A 27,212-nucleotide genomic window follows, 5' to 3' on the forward strand; every position below is an offset into this window, starting at 1 on the left:
TGGAACCCCACAGGTTGTTCTCTATGTCTTAGGTCCATCGTCCGAATCGTAACATCATAGGCTCTCCCCGAGAAATTCTACGACTATGCGTACCAGACATTTGGGAGCACCCAATTTGACTAAACCCGTAGTTATTTTGCTCCATTTTGTAGTATTGAAGGCATTCTTCTTCTTCAGGTCGAGAGTAACCATCTCGCAAGATTTATTGGCTTCTACTGTTTCGTCAGTAATTTTCGCCACCGTACTGATCGCATTGACAGTAGATCTTATCTTGTCTTGAATCCGAACTGCCTATCTGAGAGGCCACCCTCCCTTTCTGTGATCGGTACAAGCCTATTGAAAATAAACCGTTCGAAAAGCCTGAGGGCGCCGTTTAATAGGCATATAGGAATATAAGACGAAGGATCACCCAAAGGTTTATTTGGCTTCAGGATTCTGTTTCCTCCACTTTTCTGGGAAAATTCCTTCTGCGAGGCACGTCCTAAATGTTTAAGCGAACCACCTTGGAACTGTTTCGACGGCCACTACCAGAGCTTTATTCGGAATGCTGTCTAAGTCTGGAGCTTTATTTGTGGCAATTTTCTTCGCGGTTTTCAGGACTTCTTCAATAGTTTCTTCGGGAATTTCAACGAGGTCTATCTAGACAGTGGGTAGGTTCGATTCATTTAAAACTTGTGGGAAGAGAGTATTAAAGAATAACCCTCAGCAAATCAGGGTTGGTGATCGGTACTGAGCGTTTACCTTTTATTGATGCCATGACTGCCTTGTATTCAATCTCCCGTGAGTCGGAGGTCAGTGTTACTTCTAGAAATGATTGCTTGGAATGCCTCCCTGGACTTTTTATATCAGCTGTGCAATTTTTCAGACTCAGGTCGGTTCCTGCTACGTTGACTCTCCCCTGGCTTTAAGGCAAACTTGGCAAAGTTTTCGATTTCAGCATTTCGCCAGAAGTTGGGCATTCGTTTCTTACGTACAGTGCGACGTGGCATGGCAGCTCTCTGAATCTTTTTGAATGAATCAACTTTCCTCCTGAGTGTCCCATCGGCATCGCTCGCTGCAGAAGTATTTCTGCGAACATTTGTTTATCAAGTTTCTTGGATGTACAACTAGCTACTGCAGTTTCTTGATATACTTTCCTCCTGTCTTACGCCCCACCTTGAAGATGATAATCTGATGGTCGCTATGCGTATATTCCTTGGTCAACTGTCATTGGAGATCCTTGGATAATGTGTCGCTAACAAATGTAAGATCTATTACCTACCCCATACTCCGTTTCCGAAAAGAATTGACGTCGCCTGTATTAGCCAAACCGACGTTCACTTGCATTTGTTTCGCGACTACACCGATCTTCGGCTTAAGCGTTAAAATCGCCAATTATTATTATTGGGTTCCACCATCAATACGAATTCATCTAGCGCGAGGCTTGACGCAGCGTAGCAACTGACTATGTGAATGCCGTGTGAATTCGTTTTCTGGGCTATTGCAAGATGAGGCATCAAAAGGCAAAGAGTACTGTACCCTCGCAATGGTGCGTTGTCGAACTACCAACTAAACACCACCCCAACTAGCGTAGTTTGACAGATTACTTCAGGCTAGCCCTTTGCCTCTCGCCTTAGGGAGTCTTCAAGTCAGTAAATTCCCTTCATCAACAAGATGAAGGACGAGGAAGAGAATTACTAGTTCAAAAAGCCCCTGGCATCCGTTCGTCCACAGATCGAATTCCATCTTTTTCATAACAAGAAGAATTCGAAAGTAACGCGCAACATGTCTCCATCCGTCAGCGCTCTTCAGCATCCCTCTGACAATGTTATCTGGATAGAGCTTAGCTTCTTTGTATTTGCAGATTTTGGCGAATCCCAACTCATCTTCCACAAAAAACCGTCTTAACGAGTTCGTTCGCAACCCTACTTCAGAATACGCAGGCGGGGCGTCGTGCCTTCCCAAACTTGTATAGGTAAGACTGAAAACCTGTATGTCTGCTTAGAAGCTGCCTAAGGAATCGATCTTACCGGGTTTCTGATTTAGCTCTGAATTGTCAGCTTATCCTCCTCATTTTACCAAAAGGGTCACTCAGCTAGTGTGGGCTGTGATTCTTTACGTGCCTCCACCACCTTTGAAACTCTTCCATTGCTCTTGAACATGGTTTTAACTTTCTTAGTAGGGGGAATCACTCATGCGATCATCATGGCAGCCGGTTCTGAAACAATACACCTCTTTGCTAAGGACATTAACCCATATCTTAGCGCCCTAGACGAGGAGGAACTACGTTGCACTCTTTAGAAGATGTCTCCTGCAAAATTTTGGACCTCCAACGTTTGCCGTTAACTACATTAAAGCCGAAACTCCAGTTGTCCAGTGTCGTCCACTGTTAGGCACTCCAACAATTTTGACCCTGCCATCAACTCGTCGATTCACGTAGGGCACAGATTTGGGATTCCTCTGTTTTTTAGTCAAGCCAATTACCTGGTTTTTTTTTCAGTGTAAAACAGAAACTATGAGCAGTGACCAAACCGTTTACCCGTCACATCAATATGCCAAGTCATTTTGGCACCTGTTCAACTGAGCTTCCGGCAACGAATGCCGCTACATCATCTGCTTAATAGGTCAGGAGAGATTCTTCTGGCATGTTGAAACTTGGCAGACTATCGTAAGAAGTTTACCAAGGTTTTGGTCATAGGAGGGTCACTCAGCTACCTCCGAGGTGACTTCTATCGCTCCCTATCGTTTCGTAGAGCAGGGAGCGGTCTCTTATATAATTCACCAGCATCCATAACACCATGAGGAGCATTACTCATCGAGATCGGCGATCCAGTAGTTAAGCTCGATGAACCTCGATGACAGCATGCATCGCGGGTTTGCTTGTTCGGAAACCCAACCGTCTTGGAGGTAAGTCCTCGGCAGCATCCATAGCTCCTTCGAGTCTGCTCCTGGTGAACGATCTACCAATATACCATACATCTGCAGTGCCACCACCCCCGAAGTCTTCCGTTGGCGTGTACTTGGTCTTTAAAACTGCGCGTTTCATTCTCCATGCTACTTCGAGGACCCGTTTTCATTTGGAGCCTTTGTAAGGCAAGTTGTATTCAAATGGCCTGACATTGAAGTCACCGTCAATCAGGTTTCGCCTTTCCGTCCCTAGGTTACCGTCCTCTAGGGTATTAAGCCTGAATCGTAAGCCGGTATTGACTCATTTGGTGCTAGATTAATGTTAAAAAATGTTAGCCCTGAACTTTTAATCAAGACAAAGCCATTCCTCCGTAGTAAGCACCGTCCTGCACTGTAGCAGGGGCACTTTATAGGTGGAAATGCTATGAAGCTTGATCATGGTATCGGTAGTATTCGTTGACTAAGTTTTACCTGCCCAGCGAACTGCGCTTATACCTCCTTTCTGAACGCCGGGCACCGCCAAAAGCCGAAGCGTGCCACCAGACGTGCCGCGATGCCTGCAAAGAACACAATTCTTCTTTTCGTTGTAGGTTTTTGCTTGGGAATGCTTCCCTCTAGTCAGTAGCTCTTTCACTGCCTCATGGAACATACTCAGCCGCTTCGAATTTTCCATATGTAAGACATCTCTGCTCCAAAATCTTCGGATCTTATTTTATAAGCAACCCTTTGAGGACTCCGCCGTCGGTTTAGTGAGGAGAACTAACGGTTCAGTTTTCTTTCATCTCCCCACCTTCCTTTTGTGCTCCACCATTCGTATCCTCCTCCACCACAGTGTGTGGTTTTCTCTTGTCTTTCGTCGACTTCCTTTTTTTGAGCCCCGGAAATTACCTGAGTGAAATCTTCTTCAGATGCGTCTTTATCTTTTCGCTTTTTTTTCTTGTTCGCCCTGCGGCAGACTATCTGCGGTCCCTTTGGCGCTTATCGTGCTCTTTCTAGGAAGTGCGATCGTTTTCGCTTTTTGGGCATCCTCTGTTCGCCTGTAACACTAAATGGCGCAGAAGTTCCTCTATTTTTAATGTTTTCGTTGATGTCTTTCTGAAGGAAGGTTGGAGATCGCATGCACCTCGAAACTACCGAACATTTCCTGGTAAGTCTTTGTATCTCGTAAGGACAGTTGACTGCTCTTCCACTTGGCTTATGTCCAAAGCCATCTGCCCATTTTTGATTTCCTTTTGGTCTCTTCACGGAACAGAAATACAGCGATTTACTGGATTAGCGGTCACAGCGCTGATGCTCGTTCATGGCTGCGTGGTCTACTAAATTTAATGTACACAATCTGATCTAAGTTCCAAAGGGGCTGACTTCTGGTACACGTCATAACTATCGTCTTGGCAGTGGTAGGTTTAGATCGCCTCATCGATGTCGGCAGAGGGCTATCCTGACATTTGTTTCACACAACCTTTCTCAAGGGTACTACCTAGGACGCAGACATCTTGGGGCCTGACTCCTAATTTCGCTCCAGCAAAGATAGCAGATAACCCCTGGGTCGAGGGATATAGAAACGCGGTAGTCAGAAGGGAGCATGGGTAGCTTTTAGATTTGCTTTCATATATTCAGTGCGAGACATGAAGGAAGAAGGGACCGAACAGGCTCAGCATTTCTCGCGCTTAGCGAAATGATATCTTAAATAAGATGTATGTGTGGAGGCGGAACATCCACCAAACAATAAGCGCGCAATTAATTGTTCTATATTGATGGACTTGATTGGCACATGCCCCCGGCAATAAATCAGATGGGAAACACAAAAGTCAGATGGGAAACGCAAAAGTTAGACGGATAACTTCTCCTTCTGAAAGGAAAGGAGAAAAACCTGGTAAAAGAGATAGAGGCCGGGCTGTTGAACCGATGAATTGAAAGAATTCGGACTGCATGAAATAACACAAAAAATGAATGACAACAGTGCGAAATCAGTTAGAAGGTGATTCGCAGTGAGCTCCACCAACTGCACCAAACCCAGCAATAATATTCCTACCTTTCGTGTCATCTCCCGTCCCTAGTTCCGGTACCGCGAACTATACTACGCAGGTCCTTTTAGGACATGAATGTCCAAGGATTGGTCTACCACTATTCGAGAAGGCTACGATACGCCTTAGGCACCATAGAAAAGAAGACAAAAAGATTCACTGCGTGGGGAGGTCTGCTCCAAGACCTCTGGTGAACACGGTAATGAAGAACGCAAAGGACGATATAATCTGTACCACACTCCAGAGGGGTTTGGGAGGTCACAGTGAAGTCAGCTAAAACACGCATTTCAGTTGCTGCACTCTACGAAGCAAAGATAATTCCAACAAGAATTTGTGATTGTGCCATAAAATAAACCAGACTTTCTTGTCGAAAAACTAGGTCAAGTTAGAATTATCCGAGGTAGCTTAAGGATGCAGGTCAATTTTGCAATTGACCATCTAGGTTCCGACGAGTATTTCTGGTGATACTAGCCCCCATATTTGCCGTTGATGACGAGTTATACGACGTTATCGACACCCTCTGGTATAATCGACTTATGACGGTACAAACGATGAGGCAACACAATCTACTGTTGAAGACACGGATGGAGGTTTAAAATTCGCTCCCACAAGTTAATGGAGCTTACAAAAAACTGGATAAGTTACCGCCCTGGACGACATGGGTAAGTAATATAAGAAAGTTGATCATGGTAGTTCAGGTTCCTTTTTGCCAAGATGAGTAATTTTAAATTTTAATTTACACCAACCAAAAAATTACGTACCTGTCTGGACATATCACGAGTTATATCGCGTACACTTGTCAAATGATAGTTACTCCGAGTACTCGGACTTATGTTGTTGATCCTTGGTGTGCTGTGGTTTAACGAACGGTCTTCAACTCGTACTCTGGAACATCGGCATTTTTCAAGAGCATTCCGAAATTCTCGACGAAACTTTGCTGTAAATAAAAATTATTTATGAGTTTTCAGAAGAAGCAAAAATAATGTCTGATCAAGTATTGAATGAAATGATAACATTGCGACGAAATTCGCTGGGATTGTAAAAAGTATATTTAGTTTGTTGCTACCGGCTTCTGTTTTGTGTATAGAATGTCAACTATATTTAGTCGTCATCATTACTGCTATCAACGAACATTTCAAATCTAAAATTTATCACAACGTCATCCGTCCCGTCGCTCACTATGGTTCTGAGTGTTGGCGGGCTATAAAAGACAATGAACGCTGCCTCGCGGGAATGGAGATATTGCGTTGGACTAGTGACGTGATAGGTTTTGATCACATTCGAAATTAGGATATACGCGATCGATATGGAATTTCACCCATCGTAGAAAAATTGCTAGAGAGGTGTCTTCAATGGCGTGGTCACGTAATTCGCGAGAATTGACTAGCGAAGATTGATCTGAACATCGAAGTCGATGGTAAGCGACCAAAACGCCGGCCGACACAAAGGTGGCTTGATACGCTGAATGGGAATTTAAAAGCTTTGAGATTATACCCAGATCAGGCATTTGATGGAACCAAATGGCGAAAGCGATCTTTCATTTCAGCTACTTCATTTGCGCATCGAGGAGGAGGGGAAGACTTTTTACCTCAAAGCCGCGCACTTATTTTTGAACTCGATATCCAGTGGTTAAAATCACATCCCCTGAAAACAACATAGCTTTACTTTATAAACCGCGAATAAAGGGCAATCGAAAGGGGTGAAGGTGAAGAAGTCTGAGAACTCAGATCTTAGTGGTCTATTGTACCCGATTCCCCCATCGAAAGGGGTAGTCTGTTAGATGGGAAGGTATCGCATTCATTGATTAAGATTACTAGCATGTTGATGGCGAGTGCCGTGCCATCACTCCTTAATCGGTGAGCTACGATTAGCGGTAACTCCATTGTCCGCATCCTGTATGCACTGTGGTTCAGGACGTACGTGATTGTCACGACAGTGAGGTGAAGCTTATCTTGTTTGAGGGCTTATTTTGGAAAACTCCATTAACAAGGATTCACAACTCTGCATTTTAAAATTAGTCTTTCAGAAAAGGAAATTTATCCCACAAAGATATTTCGCCAAGTCCTCGTGTGCTATGGGTAGGATGATAAGAAATAAAATAGAACCGAGGTGAAAATCATATACCCCCGCCCTGAATATAATTTTATTAAAGTCTCGTTCAAACGGGTCTTTACAGAGTTCGTCTTACTTTCCCCGGTAAAACAAAGTCCATGGCAGCCAATGATGAAAAAGAATGATAAAATAAAACAAAATTAAAATTAAATTTCGATCGGAACGATCCAATCTGGATTGAGGGAACAACTCTGTTTAGCCTCATAACTCATTCAATTAGGGATCAATCCAATTGGGATTCTGTTTTTAACAGAAGACCCAGAGCATGCCCTTTCTGTTAGCGCCCCACCTGTTGAGGCTAAAGGCCCTTCTCTCTCATCTGGCAAAAACATGTCTCCCGGTAAGCCGCCTTCGGGTAAAACAATGCCTTCGGGTACACTGCCTTCGGGCGAATTCAGAGAAATCAGAATCCTCCCCGGTCTGTGTTAAGGTTTAGGGTTAGAGCTAAGAGCAATTGGAAGCGGTGGAGGTCCCCTGACGATCCTAACTCCTCAGCCCAAAGTTCAGCGAGGAGAGCTCGGTCGGCAATGACTAGGCCTTCATTTGCAGCTAAGGCTATCGAAGCCAATAGGTGAGTGTTCTAGAGGGTAATGCGACCAGCTTAGAAGGAAACTCTTCCTAGCTGTATGGGATGCATTATCTTCAAGTCTCAAGTTTAGTTTTTAGGCGATAAATGAATAACGTATAATGTTACGGCTGAACTTTGCCGACGAAAGCATGAATGATTGGCTCAAGCAGTCTAGCTCCTCAGCGATCTGGGGGAGAGTGTGCGGCTAACCCTGAAGAGGGCCTACGAGCTGCCAGTTTTCAAAAAATGCTTTCTCTAGTTTAAAGATGAGACGTCTAATGGCGCTAAGGCTCTGGAACAACTTGGTGTTCAGAATAACTTCAATACCTCCACCTGGACGAATTTCCTTACTGCCTTCTTCTTTCTGTTAGTTCAGGGAACCCCTTGTCATCCGGTCCTTCTGCCGGGTGAGTTCAATCTTCTTAGCAGTAAGAAGACCTCCAGCATAATTCTCAACAGCGCTCCACCTGCCAGCGCTCCTCAGCATTTCTCTGACAAAGTTGTCTGCAGAGAATTCTCCTGAAAAAGGTGTATTCAGCATCATCCGCCACTATATTGCAGAACTCACAATCAGGAGATCACGCCTGCCTAATATTGTGTAGGTAAGACTGAAAACTTGCGTGCCCACTTAGAAGTTGGGTAATGAGGTAATCAATCAACATCGTACGTTTGTTTCAGCCGCGGATCTAAATTGTCGATGAGGCGCGCAGTCCATCTGCCTTTTGGTTCATTAAACCAAGAGAGTTGTAACTCGGTAAGGGTGGATTGGCGTTATTTATGGGCAACCATTTTTTCTTAAGTTTTCGCCCTTGTGGCTGTAGATAGCTTCACGCTCCTTGGCAAGGAGAGAAACGAGGATCACTCTCGCTATCAATCTGACGGCTGGTTTTGAGGCAGTGCGATAAGTAGACGCCACTCGTAAAGCTATTCGTCTCTGCAGTTGAGCAAAGCGCTTACGATGCACCTCCTTGCCAATAGAAACCATACCGCCATAGAACAGAGTGAACTGAATTGCACCCATAAGGAGACGTCTCGTAGTAGATATTGGGCCCTCAACATTCGCCATTAGTCCACTCAAGGATGAGATTCCAGCTGCAACCGTGTCCGCTATTGCTTTGATTTGCTCGAGCTCATCTTCGAGTCAAACATTAAACCAAAGTATCAAATCGCTGGTTTTGACTCTACAGTCAACTCGCCTTCAGAGATCCGGTCCTAGGATGGATCCTTGCGCTACTCCTTCTCATAGGGCTCTTTCAGATAATCGCTCAATATCTGCAAGAGATAGCTTGATACGTGGAATGAGTTTTCTAATGTGACTAGCATATCTGTCCATCTTATGAATTCGGGAGTCTACTCCTGATGAGCGTTTCGAGCACTTTCCCGTCCCTGTCAAGCATACATAGCGGATGAACTGCGGCTCCGGGTCTCCTTTTTCCTTGCTGATCAGCGCTACCTTCCGAGGAGCGACAAGGAAAAATGACCTCATTCAGGTAATCGCCCTGATTTTCCAGGTGACAAGCTAATAGCCAAGTCCCCACGGGTCCTCATTCATCTCGTTGACCAGGTTCTCCCAGCCGCGGACTTTGCTTTTATTTTTCGAACTACTGTCCACCAGTACATAGCAGGCTTGTTACGGCTGGGGCAATTGTTTCCTTTTATCCCTCTTTGCCTTCTTTTTTTGGGCCCTGCAAAATACTTTGATAAAGTCTCAGTACACTTTGCAGTGGGATATCTGCGATCCGTTTGGCGTTGGCAGTGCTCTCAGCGGGAAGTGCGGCTATTTCTGCTTTCCAATGTTCGCCTGTAGAAGGAAATGCAGTCCAGTAGTTCCTTCAGTTCCATCAGCCCGGTTTTGACGCGTTTGCTGACGTTCATCTGGAGGAACATTGCCGACCGCATACATTTCACCACTGCCGGGCATTTCCTGCTGAACCTTTCCTCTTTGGCTCTAGCTGGAACAGTAACTGTATTTCTAGTCGGTTCGTGTCTAAATCCACCTGGTCAGGAGTAGCGATTCTGGCTGGGTTTTTTTTCCAGAACAAGGACACTTTAGGGAATTGGAAATGGGGTTCCCACACCGTCAATCGTGCCACTTACACATGCATAATGCATTGATTTTGATATAGGTATATAGGTATCCTCTGGTAGCCAAGACCGAGCTGCTGGCTCAGGGGTATTCGCAGAAAACTCGATTGCGGACCTGCCCTGACCTCTTGGAAAAGTGACGACCATACTCCAGGTGGAGATATATGTCATAGTCTCTACAAGGGATAAGACTTTGTTATTTTCTGGGAGTAGTAACCGTTATAATAGCGATAGAGATAGACACGATTTGCTTTGCCCCAAGCAATAATAGATGATATGCCTTCATTCAATGACTCAAACATGTGCTTCCGATTGACACGCAATGTACTAATACAAGAGTCAGCCAGCGAATCAAACGAAAAAGCGAAGCCAAGGGTGATGCCATCAGCAAAAGCTGTGGATTGGATTAAAAGTCGAAAGGTAATTAATGAAGATGAGAAAGAGGGTGGGTGACAGAACAGTACCTTGAGGTTCCTCGGTATGTTGGGTATGAAGTTCTGATTCAACACTGTCTGATACAACTCGAATGAAACGGTCATTGAGGAAGCTTTCAACCCATTTGACGAGTTTATCATTAAGACCAAATGCGCGAAGTTTGGCTAGGAGGACAGGATGCCATACTCTGTCAAAAGCCTTCGAAATATAAAGACGGCAAAAAAAGTTAAATTTACATGTTTCAATTTGGTCCCCTATCTAAGTACCAACTACTTGCAAAAACGCTTAACCGAGGTGATCGGAAGATTTTACATAAAACTTTATAAGGGTGGTAAATCCGACCTATCTTCATTTAGTTGAGATTCCATTTTTGTCATAATTAAGTTTCTATTGTGAAGAGTTCCTGAAAAGGACTCCCCATTTCATTTGGACAGAATTGGCTAATATTTTAACCTAAGGTCATTGACTAAGGATTACAAATAGCTTATTAATTGTAGGGCATTGAAAATTGGTTACCGATTTGGGGCATTATCTTGTGGTCCCTATTAATCGCTTTCTGGTCCAACTATACTGCTGTAAACATGCATGTCCGAAAATGATTCGTATATTTGAATAGCTCTCCCAGAATGTAATTCTAGAATTTGACGACATTGTTTTAATGTGGGTGCGTGTTCAGTTGATTCTGGTCACATACATAGAGTGGGTTTTACATGAATCCATTCAATAATGCCAACAAACAAGGACACCTACGGGGTATTTTGCCATTCTGGTGGCAGGATTTCTGTAAGCTGACTTCCTGTGGAGTAGGCACATGATTTAACGGATATTTATGGACGCAAACAGGCCGTCAGTTTTCTTATTCATGTTTCGAATTCTTTCAAGGAATATGGATTGGGTATTTATAAAGGAAAGGGGATTTTTACGCAGAAATGAAATATGTATACCCGAAATGTTGTTCCTGAAAATAGGTGTACTCTCGTTTTTTCTTTTATTTTTACCTACATTGAAGTTCCATTTCATGAATGATGACCATTAGATTGAATGGCCAGATTGCGCCAGCTTAAATCAATGCCTATTTGCGACAAATAAGGAGCTTTTTTTAATACAAGTGTTCCAAAGTACCCCAATTACAGCACTCCTAATGATAGTCGCAGCCATAATTTAATATGGTTATGTCTATCGTTGATACTATGCCGTATTTTACATCCTGCTCAAGAACTCCGTTATGTTCAACTTAATAAAAATCTTTACTGCAGCAATCACGCAGATGAAATGTCCACTTCCCCCAAGATATCCTTGACAAAATTCACCAATGAATTGAATGTCTCAACTGGAAATTCACCAAGATGGCCCACCGAAGCGGAATTAAATTATATTTTATCTACTTTCTGAAGAAGGATCTAGTTACAAGATACAGACACAACCCAAACTGAAGAAGGGCCACATTTCTACAAGTACATCAGCAACAATTCAACGCCTTTGACCATAGTCTAACTGTTGACTTATCCAGGACGACCGAAGAGCTAAGATAAGGTACGTGATGAAATTATCGAGGGAGAGTGAGCCAGGATCCCACTTAATCTAATTTCAACATTTTTTTTTTTCTGATTGATGTCAATAAAAATCTCGAATGTCAACATGGATATATATCCTGATGCTATGGAGACAATCTGATGTATTTCATGCATATCCTTCGTATGGGGGTACGTATGTACGCGTGTACACATGATGCGGAAGGTTATATTGACGAGAGTAATAAGCAATATAAAGTTGAACCTGAATCATAAAAAGGAAAATGAATGACACTCTAGCGGTCATAAACCTCTCTTTCCTGGAAATTATTCGGGTTTTTTAGATTTAATTATTATGATATGAAAGTCAGTTTAAGCTTGGGTATCTGCAGATTTTTTAAACTGTGGGGGATGTGTAGGGCGTAAGTGGTTGCATTTTGTAATTTAACTATAAAATTTCATTTATTTTAAAGTAGGAAACACGTGTTTCGGACGCAACATGTGTCCTTCTTCATTGCGTTTTTTGAAATAATTTATTTGATTAGGTTGTTGCACATGAAATGGCCTCTTCATTCCCAAATTGTTTTTCCGCCAAAAAATGATCCAAATGCTTAAAAAAGTGGTAGTCGGTTGACGAAAGGTCCGGTGAATATGGTGGATAAGGCAGAGTCTCATACTGCAATTCGTTCAACTTTTGAACCGTTGTTCTGAATACATGGGGTTGTGCATTGTCGTGAAGGAGTATCACACCGTCTCTGTTGACTAATCTCGGCCGTTGAATACTCAATTTTTGGTGCGTTTCCTCAAGTTGGGCACAGTATTTGTGTGTATTTATCGTTTCTCCAGGTGTCAAAAAAAGAATAGTGGATAACTCCAGCTGTAGACCACCAAACAGTCACCATTACTTTCTTCGGATGGACGCTCGGTTTCGGCATATGCTTCGGTGGCTCATCAGCATCTAGTCATTGTGATCGGCGACGATTGACATATATCAGGTGTACTCCTAATTAATTTCCGTTTTTTTTATAGATGGCGTTCTATGTTTTGTGGCGCTGTTGGTCACACATACCTGTCATTTTATTTAGTTGCTGTCGAGTGTCTAAACTGCGTTGACGTTTCCCTAAAAAGCTCCTCCAGCAAGTCTTTATTGCGCGTCAAATATGTCGGCGTAGCATATGCGCCATGCATTGCTTTTCATGTTCAATCAACGAAAAAAAGTGTCCGAGAGCCACTGTGCACTTGTGGAAGTTTATGGCGATCGTGCATTAACACGTCGAACATGTGAAACGTGGTTTCGACAATTCAAAAATGGAGATTTCGACCTGAATGACGCCGCACGCTCCGGCAAGCGAAAATCGTTTATATAACGCCGAATTGCAAGCATTATTGGATGAAGACAGCATGCAAACGCAGCGAGAGCTTGCAGATACGTTGGGAATTCAACAGCAAGCAATTTCGAAACGTCTACGAGCCATAGGAAAAATTCAGAAGGGTGGAAAGTGGGTGCCGCATGAACTGACCGAGAGACAAATGAAGAACCGAAAACTGACGTGTGAAATGCTGCTCCAATGGTACAAAATAAAGTCTTTTCTCCATCGAATTGTTACGGACCACGAACAGTGGATTATCTTGGAGAACCCTAAATGCAACAAATCGTGGGTGAGTCCAGGTGAAGCTCGACATCGACGGCACGGCCAAATCGTTACGGTGGGAAGGTTATGCTGTGTGTGTGGTGGGACCACACCGGTGTGATCTACTTTGAACTGCTGAAACCTAGTGAAACTGTGAGCGCCATTCGCTACAAACAACAAATGAAAGACTTAAGCCGAGCGATTGCGGAGAACCGACCAAAATATCGAGAAAGACACAAGAAGGTGATTTTGCTCCACGACAATGCACCATCGCATAAGTCGAAAGTCGTTCGCGCCACGCTGGAAAAACTCAAGCGGGAGGTGCTTAACCATGCGGCTTACTCACCAGACCTGGATTACTACCTCTTTGCCTCATTGGGCCACGCACTTTCTGAGAAGCACTTCGACTCCTCCGAAAATTTGCGGAAATGGCTCACCGAATGGTTCAACTCCAAAGACAGTCAATTCTACTGGCGTGGTATTCACAAATTATCAGAAAGCTGGAAAAATGTGTAGAAAGCGATGGAAAATATTTCGAATAAAATAACTATTACGGTTCCCTTGGAATTGTGTGTTTTATTCACAAAAAAATCGGAAATTAATTAGAAGTACACCTGATAATATCCACTTTTCATCATAAGAACTTCAAATTTCCACTCGAAGCGCCATGTTTTCCTCCGTAAGGGCATGCGGAACCCATTTGTCGAGCTTTTTCACCTTTCCACGTTGTTGCAAGTGCCGGAAAACTGTCGAATAGTGTACGAAAGCAGCAACTCGAAGGCATGAGTCAGGATATTAAATTCCTACAGCTCTTCCTCAAACACAGGGTAGTACCGAAATCACACCAAGTTTTCATCAAGACAGGACTCCCTAACAGAAATACCGGCGAACATACCAGACACTGGAGAGAAGCCTCATCAAAGAGAGCATTAAATCAAAGTTCTCCAAATAGGATAGGATCACTCTCTTGGTCATCTAAAATTAGCGCATGAGATGTCAGCGCAACATATTCCAATAGACACCACACTTTTCAAACCGAGCATACGCATGCGACCAAGATCGAAAGAAGAAGATACTTTGCCAGAAAATAATGTCCCTGAGAAACGCGACCGGAGCGTACAGGATAAAAAATAAGTCACCAGAGTGCATAGCAGACTTTGTAGTTAACAAATCGTCGGAAGTTTTTACGGATGACGAAGTGATGGTATTGAATAAAGGATTGAACTACGTGACACCAGTCTTGAAGATGAACGTCGAAGATACGATTATAGACGCTAGTTAGAGCTATCAGGTTTCTGGAAAAGGATGATCTAGGCAAGGTTTCTTGTTGGGATTATTATTCACCAATACAGGAAAGGAACAAATAAACAACACAATAAGGAAGAGCGGATTATTAAAAAACTAAACCAGAAACCAGTTTTTTTACCTAAAAGCAGATAAAGGTAACAAACTGGTAATACTAGACCGAACGACCTATGAAGACTTGGCACTCCAGAAGCTAAATAACGGCAACTTCTTCAAACTGAGAACATATCCTCTACCGGGGTCAATTAAAAGAGTGGAGAAAACACTAAGGAAATGTGTTGACCTTTTCAAGAACATAGCCGCATTACGCATGCCTAATCCCTCTTTGGCTAGGTTGAGAATACAACTCAAGGTACAATGAGTCCTTGAGTGTTTTACGTGGGTACCTGTCGTGGAGACTGAATCCCACGGTCTTTTTAAGACATGGATTGATTTTGTGACCACAATCAGAGCCCCGTTGTGACAAGCAACAACGGTACCAGTCCATACCAAATGCATGGTTTAGCATTCATACTGGTGGATGCAAGACCTGCCTGAATCTCTACCGAACTAAGGAGTACGGCACCCGTGTTGAAATGCAACACCACGCCGAGGCCCGAAGGTCTCTTCTCGCTTGAGCATAACCAACAACCTCTATGAATCTCCCACTAGGGGGCCAATCGCAAATAACCGAGCTGTACTCACATACAACAGGAGAGTATGAGAGTCCAGGGGCTACCCCGGTTCCCATGGTACCAGTATACCCCTGGTGAGGTTTCGTGAACAAATTGCCACTTCCCGGTGCCGCCACTATGGAGGTTCTCCGCGGCCACTTGGTTTTGGTTCGGCTGACAGGGTTGCCGCCCCGTCTTCCTCACCGCCACCTCTGAGCACCAACCCAAGGTACATAAAAATTGTAGTGGAACAGCGTGGGATAATGCCAACTTTTTGGGTTAGATATGTTGATGATGCACTAGTCATCGTGGACAAATTGCTGTTGAATGGATTGCTAGAAAAAAATCAATCAGCTCCATAAAAATATTATATTGATCATGCAGACGGGAGAAATGAGAGAAAAACCATTCCTTGACATCAAAATAATTAGAAACGGGGAAGACCTCGAGTTCAATATATTAAGGAAGCCCACAACCACCCAACGAGTCATTCCTAGCAGCTCTTTCCATTCATACCAGCATAAATTCGCGGTCTTCCACAGCATGGTACATAGAATGCTAAACATCCCCCTAACCAGATCTAGATACATCAAAGAACAGGCTTATATAAAAGACAATGTGAAAAAGAACGGGTATAGCACCGACATTATCATCATCATCATCAACGGCGCAACAACCGGTATCCGGTCTAGGCCTGCCTTAATAAGGAACTCCAGACATCCCGGTTTTGCGTCGAGGTCCACCAATTCGATATCCCAAAAAGCTGTCTGGCGTCCTGGCCTACGCCATCGCTCCATCTTAGGCAGGGTCTGCCTCGTCTTCTTTTTCTACCATAGATATTTCCCTTATAGACTTTCCGGGCTGGATCACCCTCATCCATACGGATTAAGTGACTCGCCCACCGTAACCTATTGAGCCGGATTTTATCCACAACCTGACGGTTTTCGTCGTTATGTAGGCTACGGAATCGTCCATCCTCATGTAAGGCCGAAAATTCTTCGGAGGATTTTTCTCTCGAACGCGGCCAAGAGTTCGCAATTCTTCTTGCTAAGAACCTAAATTTCCGAGGAATACTTGAGGACTGGCAAGATCATCGACTTGTACAGTAAGAGCTTTGACCCTATGGTGAGACGTTTCGAGCGGAACAGTTTTTGTAAGCTGAAATAGGCTCTATTGGCTGACAACAACCGTGCGCGGATTTCATCATCGTAGCTGTTATCGGTTGTGATTTTCGACCCGAGATAGGAGAAATTGTCAACGGTCTCAAAGGCTCATAGGCCAGTAGTTGGGTGGACTTAAAGAAGATCATACCTCTTGCATTTACCTCAGCATCACGGATCACTTTCTCCAGGGCCAGGTTAAAGAGGACGCATGATAGGGCATCCCCTTGTCGTAGACCGTTGTTGATGTGGAATTGTTTCGAGAGTGATCCTGCTGCTTTTATCTGGTCTCTCACATTGGTCAGGGTCAGCCTAGTCAGTCTTATTAATTTCGTCGGGATGCCGAATTCTCTCATGGCCGTGTAAAGTTTTACCCTGGCTATGCTATCATAGGCGGCTTTAAAGTCGATGAATAGATGGTGCAACTGTTGTCCATATTCCAACAGTTTTTCCATCGCCTGCCGCAGAGAGAAAATATGATCTGTTGCTGATTTGCCTGGAGTGAAGCCTCTTTGGTATGGGCCAATGATGTTCTGGGCGTATGGGGCTATCCAGCCTAGCAAGATAGCGGAGAATATCTTATAGATGGTACTCAGCAACGTGATACCTCTATAATTGCTGTACTGTGTGATATCTTCCCTTTTATGTATGGGACAGATAATGTCTCTTTGCCAGTCGTCAGGCATTGATTCGCTGTGCCACACTTTGAGCACAAGTATATGAACCACTTGGTGTAATTGGTCGCCTCCATATTTAAGCAATTCAGCTGTAATTCCATCGGCTCCTGGCGACTTATGATTTTTTAGCCGATGAATTGCACGGACTGTTTCTTCTATACTTGGTGGTGGCAGTATTTGTCCGTCGTCTTCAGTTGGCGGGACCTCCAACTCGCCGATGTTCTAGTTGTTCAGTGGTTCATCAAAGTACTCAACCCATCGCTCCAATATGCCCATTCTGTCAGAAATCAGATTTCCCTCTTTGTCTTGGCAGGATGAGCATCGAGGTGTGTAAGGCTTCATCCTGTTGGCTTGTTGGTAAAACTTGCGCGCCTGGTGCGCTTGCTCCCTGTACTTTTCTAGTTCACAGACTTGCTGGCTCTCCCAGGCTTCCTTTTTCCGTCTGTGAAGTCGCTTCTCCGCTCGCCGGAGTTCGTGATAACTCTCCGGGCGTGCCCGCGTCCTTTGAGAATGCAGCATTACTCGGTATGCGGCATTCTTCCGTTCCGTTGCTAGCTTACATTCATCGTCAAACCAGGCGTTCCGACCCTTTTTGCAGGCCAAGTATGTTTGGGTCCGTATTTATGATAACTTTCTTCAGGTGATTGTGAAGATCATTTATTGATGCTGCATCTCCAGGATCTTTGTTGGCTGCAGTTATTGCGGCATCCATTTCCCTCTTATAGGTGTTGCGGATGACTGTGTTGTGGATGGCTTCAGTGTTAACTCTCACCTGATTGTCAGAGGGGATTCTAGGTGGTATTGTTATTCGAGCTCGGAGCACCATGCTAACGAAATAGTGATCCGAGTCTATATTGGCCCCCCTATATGTTCTGACATTCATCAAGACTGAGAGATGGGGACGTTCGATCAACACGTGGTCAATTTGGTTGAAGGTGGTCCCGCCTGGAGAGGCCCACGTTTATTTGTGGACCGCTTTCCGCGCAAACTAGGTACTTCCAACAACCATTTCGTGTGACACAAGGGGGGGGGGTATGTAAGTCTTAGAGTTAAGTAAGATAAATCTTTACAAAATAAGCACTGAAGAAGGACACTTGTTGTGTCCGAAACAAATCAGTAAAATTCTATAGTTAAATTGGAACCTTTTCCTTTTTAATAGTTTCATTTTGAAAATGAACTATAGTAAACTAAGGAACTATTTTTATAAAACTTATTGCATTTTGTCTTTGACGAGAACTACTGATACTATGACAAACACTACGACAGTTGCTACCCTCATTTACTATTTCTAGATATTATGTCCTTGTTAATTTAAACCACACAAGCAACATTCACCCTTGACATTGCAAAATTGAATGTCTGATTGAAATTCAGATGAATCAATATATATTGACATGATGGGGTTGGTTCGACTTTGATAGTGATATCCGCAATTAACATCGCCTTGATATTTATACCACAGGAACTTTGATTGCTGATTCTATTCAAAGCACGAGTTAACTAGCACCTTTTCAGGGAACAACTTAGACAACTAGGAAGGCAAGGAAGCAAAACTTCTTCTAATAGAGTAAGAAACTTTCAAACCTTATTATATGGTAGTTTCTCACATATGGAGAAAAGGGAAGTCGTTACAGTCAGACCAACCCTTCTGAAACCATTGGCTCTATCTGCTTTTCTTCATGTCCTTATTTAATTATCCTGTTGACTGATAAAGTTCGTAAAAGTTTAGGGAATGTTGTAGCCTTTATAGGCTTTGCCAAATTATTTTTGCTTTTTCCGTTCATAAAGGATAGTTTGATGTTGAGAGTAGTAACGCCTATGAACGGTAGACGTTATTATGGGAAGCAAATTGATATCTTAGAAGTTTAGTATAAGATTGAATCTATTGAAGTCGAAGAAACGGTGGATGTACCTTATTTTCCGGTACTCGCATTTAAGATATCGTATTCAAAGTGGAATTAAGTTCTTGGAAAGTTACATAACTATCTGTTTTGAGAAAGAATACTTCTCCTATATATTATATTAAGGTTTTGTGTGTGAGTTATTAAAATCGATTTAAGGTCCATCTGTCACACCCGACTTACTCGAAAACCGTTGAATATCTTGTTACGAAATTTGATAAGAACGTGTGGTCTGTGAATCCCTTTACATATAGCAAGTGGTGGCATTTCCTATTGATCTTGAAGGGGCGGGGCGCCCGATTGGTGAAAGAGGGTGTAACATTTTTTTGACAAAATATGGCCATGTTGTGAGAAGCTCTGCGTTCGAGCAATGTACCGCCAATGACGTGGGGGTAGAAGTTGCAGAAATCTTAGAGCCTCCAACTTGGCGTCAAGATCACCCATCACGATCACAATGTCATCTTTAGGAAGCCTCCCCTGAACTCCAGCCGTCAAAAGCAACCAGACACCGGATTCCCGTCTGCTGCCATTTGGCTTTCCAGACTAAAAAAGCCGCCAGAGTTTCACCATCTTACTTCGCTTAAGCTCAGCTTATATCTTTGGAATTCCCGCTCAAGTTGAAGAAATCGAGCATTCTGTGAATCCTCGCTACCGTTGGCGATGGGCGTGCACACGTTCCAGAAACCAACTATAGTCCGTTCTCGAGAGCCAAATGCCGTAGCCGTGAAGTCAACCCCTATCCGAGGTGTTGTTGACGTTTCGTTAAAGAAAGGTTTCGAATTTCCAGCTCTTTTGGTCACCTCCTACGACAAGCTGCGAACTTTGGGCGTCTTTTTAAGCCCCAACTCACAGGGCAAACGTCAACGGTCGTAGGAATGGTCACGAAGGCATTACACCTAAAACTAGTGAGCGATTTATCGATGGGAGCGTTGTCGACAGTGTTCAAGCGTTTTATTGCAAGCTAGATATGTAGCGATTATGGGACTAACTTCGCCGGAGCTAAGCACCAAGCAAATAAAGAAATCCAGAGTGCAGCGCCAATAGCAGAAGACGGCGCTGCTTGGAAATTCATTCCGGTCATTACAGTGCATTTCAAAGGCCTTTTAAAAACATCCGTGAAATTATTATAGTGACAGTTAAGATATGTGTTTGATGTGACGAAGATCGTTCCAATTTTCAAGAAGTTTACTACAATACTCTCCCAGATTGAGGTAAGTTCAAACTCCAGGCCACTCTTCAATAATCTAGAGGATGTTGAACCCTTGAATCCTTCTCATTTTGAATTTAACGGCCGGTTAGCGAACTCCCAGAATTGCTTTTAGTGGGACCTTTATGAACGCTTGCAATAGCTAAAAACGATTCATCAAATGTTATGAAAGAGGTGGTCTCTGGTGTATTTACATAATCTGCAGATAGAAGTGAAATGGAACAAGGGAAACCCTGGCTTTCAGAGAAAGGGAGACACCCCCAATGGAGTGGCTATCGTCGCATATCTGCAATATCCAATCTGGCAGCGACAATGCTTCTGAGTTGTTCCAGTGAGTATCCCGAATCCTTGAAGAAGTTCTGAACGGGTAAGACATATCTCTTTGGAAAGCCAAACAAAAGGTCGAAAAGGTCGATGGGTCTACGGGGAACCGCCTAGAGAGTTGCAAAGGGGAGATTCAAAGGTTATGCAGATCCACAAATTACGTGTTCCGATTGTTTATTAAAAATTGTTCAGAGTTCGTTTCCTGAGTAAAGAATGAGCGATGGTTCCACGGACAAAAGGACAACAATTAAGGGTTGGTTTTAGTGAGTAAACATCCTAGAGCTTGGAGAATATATACCAGTTTCTTTTGAAGATTTCCACCTCGAAGATCGTTCCTACTTCTCCCCTTTTGATGATTGCTAATACATCATCCATGTATCTGATCCACAATCTCGGGAGTGCCCTAGCTTCGTCGAGTTCATTCTCCAGGTTCTCCATAAATACCTCGCAAAGCAGCGGTGAGAGGTGGTTGCCCATTGCTGCCCTGGAAGTTGTTTTATAAAATTTATTCCTGGATGTGAAATAGGATTCACTCATGCACGTGAAGGCCAGTTTCTTATACAGTTTAGCCTCCTTCCTCCATTCGAATGGGTTTTCGTGGGTCGTGATCCATTCCTCGAACAAGTGTAGCGCTTCTTCCATCGGTACGCTTGGGAATAAAGCTTTTACGCCGAAGGATACTAGTATTTCATCACTTTGTATCCTCCCGCTTCGTTGAGTCTGGCAATGACTTCTCTACTGTTTCCCACTGCTCCTATTTTTAGACCAAACCTTTTGACTTCTTCCAAGAGCCACTTCGCTTCACTTCACACTTTTTGATCGGTGAATTCGTTGCTGCTACTATCTCTCTCATCTCGTTGCTTTCAAATGCTCAAAATACATAAATTTTGAGGAGCTAAAAAGTTCCTTGTAAAGGCAGGCCTAGACCGGATACCGGTTGTTACGCCGTTGATGATGATGATTTGATTCTTGGCAGATATGGGTTAGGCATTCTCAGTTCGGCTGCTTTTTTAATAATGGGTTTGCATTCAGCCAGAGCCTTTTCCACTCTTTTAACGCAGTCTGACGGAGGGTCCTTCCGGATGAAACTTACCTTCTTCTGTTTTTTTGCGTACTAAGTCGTCGTATGCTCCCTTGTCCATGGTGACCCCTGCGTTTCCTTTGTGTGCTGGTAAATAGAAAACGGGTTTCTCTTTCAATTCTTTATTGGTTTTGAGGTGGTTGGGCGATGCTCTTTTCCTTGGGGCCATTCGCTTGGTAGGGGTTACTGGTCGCCTAATTTTTCCTCGGGTGCCGGCTTTTCCTTCTTATAGGTAGAGCCCAATTAGCGCTGTGGTGCGTCGTTTTGATGCCACAAACTCCTAAGTCCGTGACTGCAGTTAGGAGAGCAGGGAGGCAGAGTCTATCCAGCTCGGATCTTCAGAGCCAGCCCGTAGCAGGTGGGCAAATGCAGAGCAAGTGCATGAGGGTTTCCCTTCCTTCTCCGCGCTTTGACAATGCATGGTTCCCTATGGGCCAGTGTCCCGTGCATCCGCACTCGTCTGGCACAGGAGCTCTGGTGATCGGGCTATATTATAAGCGGGCCAAATTCTCCTTGGCTTGACACATCTCGTAAGCCTTCGCCATTTAAGGCCCGTGGCTGCTAGGTAGTGCGTGTAGACTCTATCCCTGATAACCACCAGCGAAACATCGACTGTATTCACCGAAAGGCTGCCAAGCGCACAGCCTCGCATGCTATGCCCGGGAACCCAGAGGAGGGTAACGTTGTGCGTGCCGCCCAGACGGTTCAGCGTGTGTCTCCACTGCCCCATCAGCCTGGAAGATGCCGTCGCTGAGTGCAAGGCCTTGATGGCCGCTTGGCTGTCGGTCAGAATGGCTATGTCACGCTTGAGGCTCGAATCTCGCTCCAGCCATCGACAGACTTCCAATATTGCCCGTACTTCCGCTTGGAATACACTGGTGAAACTTGGGAGACCATACACCTTGGGTACGCTGTGTATATTCGAGAGAACCCCCGCGCCGACTTCACAGGCCATCTTTGATCCATCGGTAAGGAATACTGAGTCATAACCTTGCAACACGCCGCCGGTCTTTCACTTTGCCCTGGTTGGAAAGTCCACAACAAAGTTTCTCGTGAAGTTCAGTTTGCGTGTGGCATAGTCCGTAGGGAATGCCCAGATTTCCCGAGGTGCTTTGTCTAGGATGTTACTGTGACTTCGCTGCCCAGCATCCGGACCCACGTAGTCTGACGGCGCTGCACGCTACAAGGTATTTAATGTGGGGGTAGAGAGCCCCTGTAGCACCTGCACACGCGGTTCTTTGAATTCTATTAAGCTTCATCCTATTGCATTTTTTGCTCAAAGCTTTTCACCATTCAATAGAGCAGTACGTTAGGATCGGGCGTACTACAGCGGTGTACATCCAGAGAACCATCCCCGGCCGAAGACCCCATTTCTTTGTAAAGGTTGTCTTGCAGGCATAGAAGGCTGTACAGGCCTTCTTAACTCTCAGTTCTATATTCAATCTTCAATTTAGGTTTGGGTCCAGGATTACACCCAGAAACTTTACATTAGAGGAAAGAACCAATATTTATTCATTCAGCCGTAGTTGGTGGAATTTGGGAATCCTCGTTTTGGTGTTGAATAGTATCAGTTCCGTTTTGGTTGGGTTTATGCCGAGTCCGCATCTTGCGGCCTACAGGTACACCTTTCGCAACGTTCCTTCTATGATGTCGCTTTAATGGGCGGAAACATCCCTGACACTAATATCACCAAGTCGTTGGCATACGCCACCACCTTCACCCGCTGCTGTTCAATGTACGTAAAATTTTGTCTATTATTATTAATCACAGCATCGGTGAGATGGCGCCACCCTGGAGTGCGCCTCTGTTCACAGCTCTGGTCAAGTGGTTGCCTCCCACGTCCGGCTGGATTATCCAGGTACTTAACATGGATATAATTCGATGCGTAAGATACTCCTCCAATCCAATACTGGTCCTTGATGGCGTCGGTACTGACGTTGTTAAAAGCTCCCTCTATATCCAAGAAGGCAGCTAGGGTATACTGCTTGTACTGTAGCGACCGCTCAACCGTGCCAATTACCTCGTGGAGGACGGTTTCGGTGGATTTTCCTTTGAGGTAGGCATGCTGGGACTTAGAGAAAGGCATTCTCCATTTACTTTCTTATGTGGATGTCCAGGACGCGCTCTAGGGTCATCAGCACGATAGAAGTCAGGTTGATTGGTCGAAAGTCCTTCGCGGACTCATGATCGCGCCTGTCCGTTTTCGGTATGAAAACCACTCGTGCGCGCCTCCAGGACTGCAATACATATCCTAAAAAGATGCAGCTCCGGTAAATCCCAACAAGCCACAACCCTCTCGTGCTGCTGCTAAAGTATGACTGGAATTATGCCATCTGGGCCTGGAGATTTGTATGCGGAGAAGCAATTTACAGCCCAGCCGATCCTATCCTCGGTAATTACCGATTTGATAGTCTCGCACAGCTGGGGTTGCCGTAAACCCTCCAAGCAAGGTTCTGACTCACAGTCCTCTTTGCTGGCGGGAAAGTGCGTCGGAACCAGAAGCTCCAAGGTTTCGTTAGAAGATTCCGTTCAGGAGCCTTCCGACTTCTTAAGAAAGGATGGGCTCTTATGTTCCTTGGACAGAATCATACTGAGCCTTGCTGATTCACTTGTGCTTTCGATGTTCTGACCAAGTCCAACCAAGACCGCCTCTTGGCGGTCCTGATGGCCGACTTGTACTTCTTCAGGCAGTCCTTGTATGGCTGCCAGTATTTTTGCCTGTAGCAGATGTTGAAGATTTCTCTGGTCATTTTCCTGAGACTAGAGAGATCTTCATTCCACCACGCTGGCAGGTTGTTTTTGATGTACTTAGTAGGGCACGAGACTGATCCGAGAGTGTGATGTCGTTTGATACTCTCCACTCTCCGACCAGAGCCGCGATGTCAGGGGATGCCACTGTGATGTCGATGACCTCGCGCCTAACCACGTTGAAGAAAATGAGTTCATTACCCAAATTAAGGATCTGCAATTCGTAGGAGTCTTGATCCTCTTGCATTGATGTTGTATATATATATGGTGAGCGTTGATATCACATCTTGTTATTACCCCTATTCCTCTACTTTTGGCATATTGGACAGATCTGATGACGGTTCCACTGGTATCGTCTTTTGCGTCGTAGGGGAAATGGGCAGAGCACCATAGTATCTCTTTATCTCCCTGTTCACTTTTTATGGTTAGTTTAGCCGATGTGGTGTCGCCATCATAAAGCCGATAATGAGAAAAGTTCCCGGCCTATAGGCTCTATCACCTGTTTCGCTGCTTAGCAGCATTCAGGTGGAAGTATTGGGGTTATTCTGCACACCAAATTGTTCCAGAACCCCAGCACCATTCCGCTCTTCTTCTGGCAGCCAGAGGAAGCACTGTACTAACGAAGGCAGCTCAGCCACCCTTTTCAGGGTTAGTCGCGCACCCTCCCACACATCGTTGAGAGAAGATCGGTACTGCCTGAGCCAATCGTTCGTGTCTTCGTCGGCAAAGTTTAGCCGTGACATTTTACGGTATACACATACCGACTCAAAGCAAAGCTTGATGCCTTGCTATGATGCAGTCCTTACAGCTAGGAGGAGTTTTCTCCTAAACTGTTCGCAATGCTCAGTATCGTAACCGGATGGATTAGAGACGTCACACAAGACCCATCCATCGGCTTCGATAGCCTTGGCTGCAAATGAAGGCCTAGCCATTGCTGGCTGAGCCCTCTTTGCTGTCTTTTGTGTCGAAGAGTTCGAGTCGTCCAAGGACCACTGCCGTTTCGGTTTCCCCTTAGCCGCAGGTGCTCCGAACGATCCTTTCCCCTCAACCTTGGCCCTTGGGTTGTGATTTGCCTGGAGGTGGTTTGCCCGAAGGCTGTTTGATGTCCGTGGATAGGTGCTTACCCATGGGAAAGACTTCAGCGTCAGCAGGTGGGACTGATTGGAGCCTGGGGTCAGCAGTGCTGACAGAAGGGGCCTGCTCCGGCCCGCCTGTTAAGGACTGGGTCTCACTTGAGTAAGTGGAGAATCTGTGTCTAGACTCAAGTTCTCCATCGAAGGTCAATCTTGGCAGAGCCCCTTTTCGCCGAGACAAGGCTAGTTGAAACTGGGGATCACCTGGTAACCAGAGTTCACCGGACCTTGACGATTAATAGTTGATTCTGGTTAACCCGGATTGTCGTTTGCCCATTTGACAATTCCAACTATGCCAAGTGCACACGTATTATCCTTTTTTCAAACAAATTTCTACTCTGGTGCCTCAAGGAAAATCCTGGGCCCGGAGGGGATTTTCCCCACGCCGCTCTCGTCAGATGTGGTTACATTCATACCAATCGTTTTCTCGTGATTCGGGGAAATCGAGAAATCATTTATACCGAATACGACTAAGTTCCGGAATTATACTTGTTTTTATCTCTCATTGAATTGATTTTCATTGTCCATAAATTGAAAATCGTCCTTGTATCTGTATCTATAAATACCATGTGAGAACCACTCTTAATGTATACTTATCTAAAACCATTGTCTATGTGTGCTGGTTTAGAGATCCCACAACTGGAACTAATCATTTGGTAAGCCTATTCTTAGAAGGTATTTCATCAAGTTACGTATCCTTTCCAGGATATTTGTGGCTAGAAGGAATGCTTTCAACTTGTGAGCTGCGTAGATAGTAGCACCTGTAGGCCAGCATAAGGAACATATATTGACTATTCACCACAAATAATCTCTTCGATATGATACGTGATTTGCAATCGACTTCTCGGTTAGGACCAAGGACGAACTGATAATTGATGTTGTAGATAATATTGTAGAATGGAATTTTAGCTTTAAATATACAAACACATCTGAATTCATTTCGTAAAGCGCTTAAAGTAGCTCAGTTACGAGCCTCTGAAATTAGACTTATGAATCAGAAAGGGTGGGAGTATCTATTGGTCGTCAGTTCTTATGTCCTCCTATGGACTGCGTTGAGTGCCTGAAAACCAATACTTTTTTCCTTTTTGTATCTTTTTCTTAATAAACTCTTGGTAAATTGCAACAAAGGTGTACGTGCAACCATATTGGAATCTTAGATGGCTTATTTTTTCTGGCATGTGTCACACTCCAGTTGAGCTGACCATTAAGTAAGGCTATCCTGACAGCGCTCGACTTTCATAAGTTCGGATTCCAGAAGCCTTCATAAGTGTGTTTTCCTTCTTACATTTCTAAGCATAAATCTTTGATCGGGCGAAGTTTACGTTGGGGTTGATTTTGAAAATGCCCTCCAATTCTGAGTCAGAATTAATAGAAATTAGAGGAAGATAGTGATGAGTCGATTACTGGACTGCCTGCCTGGATTAATTATTCTAGCCCTTCCGGCTACGCGAAAATAAGCTGAGGATAAAAGCATAATCATCTATCAAGGACACTCACTGACTGGATACCAGATCCACCCAGGTGAACACCCTCAAGGATTTCTAGTATTTTGACCAAGGCATCTTATGCTTCCTAAAGATGGATTGGGAGACTATGAAATTCTCAAAATATTTACCTAGCAAAGTGTACAATTTCTCGAAGGAGTGAGCCGATATGTATAATACATGACAAGATTAACATTTCCCGCCATTACATTCTGCAGGAAGCGTTAAGCAGATTAATGTGACATTGAGACCTAGATACGAAATGTTCACAAATATACCATTTGCTA

General features: G+C 44.3%; 1 protein-coding gene across 8 annotated transcripts in view; it reads right to left on the reverse strand.

Annotated features, from left to right (window-relative positions):
* LOC119655883 (orexin receptor type 1-like) overlaps positions 1–27,212 on the reverse strand; it is a 389,262-nt gene that overhangs the window by 17,784 nt on the left and 344,266 nt on the right. For all 8 annotated transcript variants that reach the window (XM_038062022.1, XM_038062028.1, XM_038062027.1 and 5 more), the window contains one exon: positions 5,672–5,847. In XM_038062022.1, coding sequence (XP_037917950.1) covers positions 5,672–5,847 — 176 coding nt within the window. The remainder of the gene's footprint in view (positions 1–5,671; positions 5,848–27,212) is intronic.

This window comes from Hermetia illucens, chromosome 4 (genome assembly GCF_905115235.1).
Source record: "Hermetia illucens chromosome 4, iHerIll2.2.curated.20191125, whole genome shotgun sequence".
Lineage (NCBI taxonomy): Eukaryota > Metazoa > Arthropoda > Insecta > Diptera > Stratiomyidae > Hermetia > Hermetia illucens.